Below are 6,000 nucleotides of genomic sequence, written 5' to 3'. Positions count from 1 at the left end.
CCACCTCAAAGCGCAAGTCAGCGGGGGACCTTTGGAGGATCGGGGCTCCAGACTGCAAGTAGGCATAGCAGTTCGAGACCCTGCATCGGTCTCCTAATCACCGCACCATAACCCGGTGTATCGGGTTATAGTGCGGGTGAACGGGTGACCGTTTTCCTTTAGGTTGCGTTCACACATTCAGGTTTTTTATTAGAATTATTGAATACAAAGCCAGGAAGAGATCATAAAAAGGGGACCATTAAAAATGTTTAGAGCCATTCCTGGCTTTGTACTATGAGTATAAACTGAAGGAAAGTGATATTTATGGAAAGAGAAAACTGAATAAGTAAATGAATAGCAATGTCTACATTGTTACCTTTGTGACCATATTAGATGAATGTTTTTTAAACTAAAAGGATATATTGGATGAATAATTAAATGAACAAATGAATGAATTGTAAATAGTACATTGCTTCTTATATGACTATATTAGATAAAAATTGTTATATTGACCTCTAAAAAGGATATACTGAATGAATAATTGAAATAGTGAATTAATGAATAAATTAATGAATGGTAAGTACATTGCTACTTACGTAACTATATTAGATAAGCATTCTTACATTGACCTCTATGGTGACATATTGAATGAATAAATGAGTATATGAATGAATTAATTGAAGTTAAGTACATTGTTACTTATGTGATTATATTAGATAAGGATTGTTACATTGACCTCTATGGTGACATATTGAATGAATGAGTAAATTAATGAATGAATTAATGAATTAATTAATGGTAAGTAGTACATTGCTACTTATGTGACTATATTAGATGGAGATTGTTGCATTGACCTCCATGGAGACAAAATGAATGAGTGAATGAATTAATGGTAATTAGACCATTTCTGCTTATGACACTATATTAGATGAAGATTACTACATTGACCTCTATGAAGACATATTGAACGAATATGTGAATGAATGGTAATTAGAATATTTCTACATATGTGACTATGTTAGATTAAGGTTGTTTCATTAGTCTCTACAGTTTAAGTGCCATGTTAGAGGACATTACAATGATATTCATAACAGCAGACTAAATGGATGCTAATAGGCATATTGCTGTCAAAGATTGTTACACTAATATATGACATAATAAAAACAGTGAATTTGGTATTGGAATCTATGAATGAAGATTAGTACACTGCTCTCTATAATAAATGGTGTTTAGCATGGTACGATGTGGCTGGAATTCACATAGTTTTAATCCATTATTATAGAAATCTATGTGGTATTAGAATGATTTAAGTATTTTTTATTTAGCCTGGCGCTATGTGGCCAGAATGAATGAAGGTTGTTATTTTAATCATTGTGTAAATAGAATGAATACATTAGGTTTAGCAAACAATTTTATGGCTAGAATGAACATTGTTATTCTAGCCATAAAATAGTAACAGATTAAATGTATAAATTAAGTTTAGTGTACTAGAATGAATGAAGTTACACAGTGTTATGGCTATAGTAACAGATTTAATTAAAGGTGTATTCCAGGCAAAACCTTTTTATATATATATATATATATATCAACTGGCTCCGGAAAGTTAAACAGATTTGTAAACTACTTCTATTAAAAAATCTTAATCCTTCCAATAGTTATTAGCTTTTGAAGTTTTCTGTCTAACTGCTCAATGATGATGTCACTTCCCGGGAGCTGTGCATGATGGGAGAATATCCCCATAGGAACTGCACAGCTCCCGGGATGTGAGTCATCAGAGAGCAGTTAGACAGAAAACAACAACTCAACTTCAGAAGCTAATAACTATTGGAAGGATTAAGATTTTTTAATAGAAGTAATTTACAAAACTGTTTAACTTTCCGGAGCCAGTTGATATATAAAAAAAAGTTTTGGCCTGGAATACCCCTTTAAGTTAAACATGGTGCTATGTTAATAGGAAAAAAAATAGGATGGTTGGACTAATCTCTAAGATGATAGAACGGATGAATGAATGAAGTTTTGCACAGAGTTTTATGGCTGAAATAAATGAAAAGAGCTCACTATAGTAAGACTGACTGACTGACTGAATGAATGAATGAATGAATGAATGAAGTTTAACATGGTGCTATGTTAATAGAAAAAATTAGGATGGTTAGACAAATTTAGAGGATTGCATTGGGATTGGGATCCCATGGGACCCGGGGGGCCCATCCCAAAACGTGCGGGTGCACGGGCGGTCAGGAGACTGCTGCGGGCGTGCATGGGCGGTAAGGTACTATGCCTGCGGGTCCTGCAAATCCTGCAAAATCCAGCACCAGCCTCAATTTAAGTGGGACTCAGACAGAGACTGACTGTTTCACACTCACAGTGCCCCTCCCTGTCCTGTCTCCTCCCCCTGCCACTGTTGCACCACCATTTTGTGGAGCCCTCGCTGAGCTCAGCCTGCCCTGGAGGATAGTGTACTCTCTGCGTCTTCTCCTGCCGGCCCAGTAGGTCAGAGAGCTGCCACCAGTGTTCCTCACAATTTACACAGACACAAAGTGCACTGTGCTTGTGCTGCGGCCCCAGCTGGGTATGTAAGTGACTGCAGCTTGGTATACCCTACCCTATGGGAGCTATAACAAAAAGTAAAAAAGTGTAAAAAAAATAAATAAAAATTAACCCCTTACCATTAACCCATTCCCTAATAAAAGCTTGAATCCCCACCCCCCATTTTTTGACTATAATAATGTAAAATAAATAAACGTATGTGGTATTGCTGCGTGCGTAAATATCTGAACTATTAAAAAATAATGTTAATTAAACTGCATGGTCAATGGCGTAAAAGGGAAAAAAATGCTAAAGTCCCAGATTACGCATTTTTGGTCACTTCATATGCCATAAAAAATATAATAAAAAGCGATCAAAAAGTCCCATGAACACAAAAATTGTACCAATAAAAACTACAGACCACGGTGCAGTAAATTAGCCCTCGGAAAAATGAAAAAGTTATAGGGGTCAGAAAAGGACCATTTTAAGCATAGTAATTTTGGTGCATGTAGTTATATATATATATATATATATATATATATATATATATATATATATATATATATATATTTTTTTTTTTTTATAAGTAGTCAAATAAAATGAAACCTATATAAATAAAAATAAAACCTATATAAAATGTACTGCACACACTATTATACATGAGTAGTATGTGCAGAGCATTGCACCTCAGTGTCTGTACATTTCTATGCTAGCGGGAGTGAGCGGGATTGGACAAACATTTTAGCGGTAGCGGGTGCGGGCATGATTGGACACAAATGTTGCGGGAGTGGAGCAAACACCCTGCGGGAGCGGATAGAACAGATGAATGAATGAAGTTTTAAACTGTTTTATGGTTGTAACACAGTACAGACCAAAAGTTTGGACACATCTTCTCATTCACAGTTTTCTTTATTTTCATGATTATGAAAATTGTAGATTCACATTGAAGGTATCAAAACTATGAATTAACACGTGGAATTATATACATAACAAAAAAGTGTGAAACAACTGAAAATATGTCAAATTCTAGGTTCTTCAAAGTAGCCACCTTTTGCTTTGATTACTGCTTTGCACACTCCTGGCATTCTCTTGTTGAGCTTCATGGGGTAGTCACCTGAAATGGTTTTCACTTCACAGGTGTGCTGGTGTGGAGGAGGAGGTGTGATGGTGTGGGGGTGCTTTGCTGGTGACACTGTTGGGGATTTATTCAAAATTGAAGGCATACTGAACCAGCATGTCTACCACAGCATCTTGCAGAGTCATGCTATTCCATCCGGTTTGCGTTTAGTTGGACCATCATTTATTTTTCAACAGGACAATGACCCCAAACACCCCTCCAGGCTGTGTAAGGGCTATTTGACCAAGAAGGAGAGTGATGGGGTGCTGTGCCAGATGACCTGGCCTCCACAGTCACCGGATCTGAACCCAATCGAGATGGTTTGGGGTGAGCTGGACCGCAGAGTGAAGGCAAAAAGGGCCGACAAGTGCTAAGCATCTCTGGGAACTCCTTCAAGACTGTTGGAAGACCATTTCAGGTGACTACCTCTTGAAGCTCATCAAGAGAATGCCAAGAGTGTGCAAGCAGTAATCAAAGCAAAAGGTGGCTAGAACCTAGAATATGACATATTTTCACACTTTTTTGTTATGTCTATAATTCCACATGGGTTAATTCATAGTTTTGATGCCTTCAGTGTGAATCTACAATTTTCATAGTCATGAAAATAAAGAAAACTCTGAATGAGAAGGTGCGTCCAAACTTTTGGTCTGTACTGTAAATGAAAAGACCTCACTATACGCAATGGTTTCCAACATGTGGACCTCCAGATGTTGCAAAACTACAACTTCCAGCATGTCCGGACAGCCAACGGCTGTCCGGGCATGCTGGGAGTTGTAGTTTTGCAACATCTGGAGTTCCGCAGGTTGAAGACCACTGCACTATAGTAACACTGAATGAATGAAGTTTAACATGGTGCTATGAGAATAGAATTACCATTTTTAGACTAATCTCTGTGGTGTTAGAATGACCTAATGAATGGATTAAGTTTTTTTTTGTTTTGCATGGTGTCATCAACCAGAATAAATAAAAATAATCATATTTGTCTCAATAGTAACATAATGAATGAAATACATTTATCTATAAGATTAGAATGAAAATTGTTACATGAATGTATCTGGGAATAAAAAGAATGAATGAATCAATGAATACAGTTTAGGGCCCTTTTTTCGTATTGCACCGTAAAATGATGACATTTACTCATTATAGTAACAGAATGAGGTTTAGCATCCTGCTATGAGGCGAGATTGCACGTTTCTATGGGAACAGAATGAATGAATGAATGTATGAAGTTTAGAAAATTGGTTCGGGGTTAGAACTAAAGATTGCGCCTTTCCTCCAGTCTACAAGGATTGAATATAATAGACATGACAGCCCATTAGAATCCCTTGGGAGCGCCATCCAGCCCACACTAAACATGGCGCTGACAGTCTCCCCGCCCACCGGTGACGTCACGGCGGAGTGACAGCGCTGAGCGGGCGGGGGGAGCGGCTGGAGGAGCGCTCATTGTTGACCATATATGGTCACAGCCACAGGGAGACGTCGCAGCTGGAGCTCTCGCCTTTGGCTTCCGGGTTTGAATCGCTGGGCGGCCGGGAGCAGAGGCGGCTCCGTACACTTCACACAGGCTCCGTACACAGCACCATGCCCTACGAGATCAGTAAGTGAGGCCGGGGGTCTGTCCTGTATACTGGGGGGCAGTGACGTCAGCACCGGGTGCATGCAGCGGGGGACCCCCACCCAGGTACCGCAGAGCCGCCGCCGCTCTCCGCACTTGTCATGGAGTTCTCCGGCCGCTCCCAGCCTGTTGCAGAGATCTCCTCCCTCCTGTGTGGATGATGGGGCAATGCTCTGCATACTGAGCACTTCATACATATCTATCCTGCTGTGTGGATGATGGGGCAATGCTCTGCATACTGAGCACTTCATACATATCTATCCTGCTGTGTGGATGATGGGGCAATGCTCTGCATACTGAGCACTTGATGCATATCTATGTGGGGGCCCTACTGCTATGGGGGGGGGGGGGGGGGCTCCTGGCAGCTGGTATAACTTTATGGGGGGCCCCCTGCTGACTAGAATACAATTATGTGGCACTCCCTGCAGGCTGGGGTGCTGTTATATTGGGGGGGGGGGTTGGGGGAGAGAGAGAGAGAGAGAGAGAGAATGTGAGTGTCCAGCAGGTCGGAGGACTGTTCTGTGGGGTCTCCTGCATTCTGGGTTCTGGTATTGGGTGGGGGGCTGCTGTGCTGTTATGGGGGAGGCTGCAGGCTGAGGTGGTATTATGTGGGTGTTTCTACTTACTAGTTTGCGGTTATGTGCGGCTCTGCTGTGTTCTCACTGATTGGTACTTACTGACAAGGGAGACTTTTTGGGGGAGCACTTATGGCTGGGGTGCTCTTATATGTGCGGGGGCCTCTGGTGTCCTGTTATATTGATAG

General features: G+C 40.5%; 1 protein-coding gene across 1 annotated transcript in view; it reads left to right on the top strand.

Annotated features, from left to right (window-relative positions):
• The first annotated feature begins 5,062 nt into the window (after nucleotides 1–5,062).
• Nucleotides 5,063–6,000, top strand: part of WDR1 (WD repeat domain 1) — a 47,988-nt gene continuing 47,050 nt past the window's right edge. Inside the window, exon 1 of the mRNA XM_056555156.1 lies at nucleotides 5,063–5,219. Coding sequence (XP_056411131.1) covers nucleotides 5,204–5,219 — 16 coding nt within the window. The 5' untranslated portion in view covers nucleotides 5,063–5,203. The remainder of the gene's footprint in view (nucleotides 5,220–6,000) is intronic.

Source organism: Hyla sarda, chromosome 1 (assembly GCF_029499605.1).
Source record: "Hyla sarda isolate aHylSar1 chromosome 1, aHylSar1.hap1, whole genome shotgun sequence".
Classification (NCBI taxonomy): Eukaryota; Metazoa; Chordata; class Amphibia; order Anura; family Hylidae; genus Hyla; species Hyla sarda.
The sequence above is the reverse complement of the archived record's forward strand: the minus strand, read 5'-3'. Positions and strand labels throughout refer to the sequence as shown.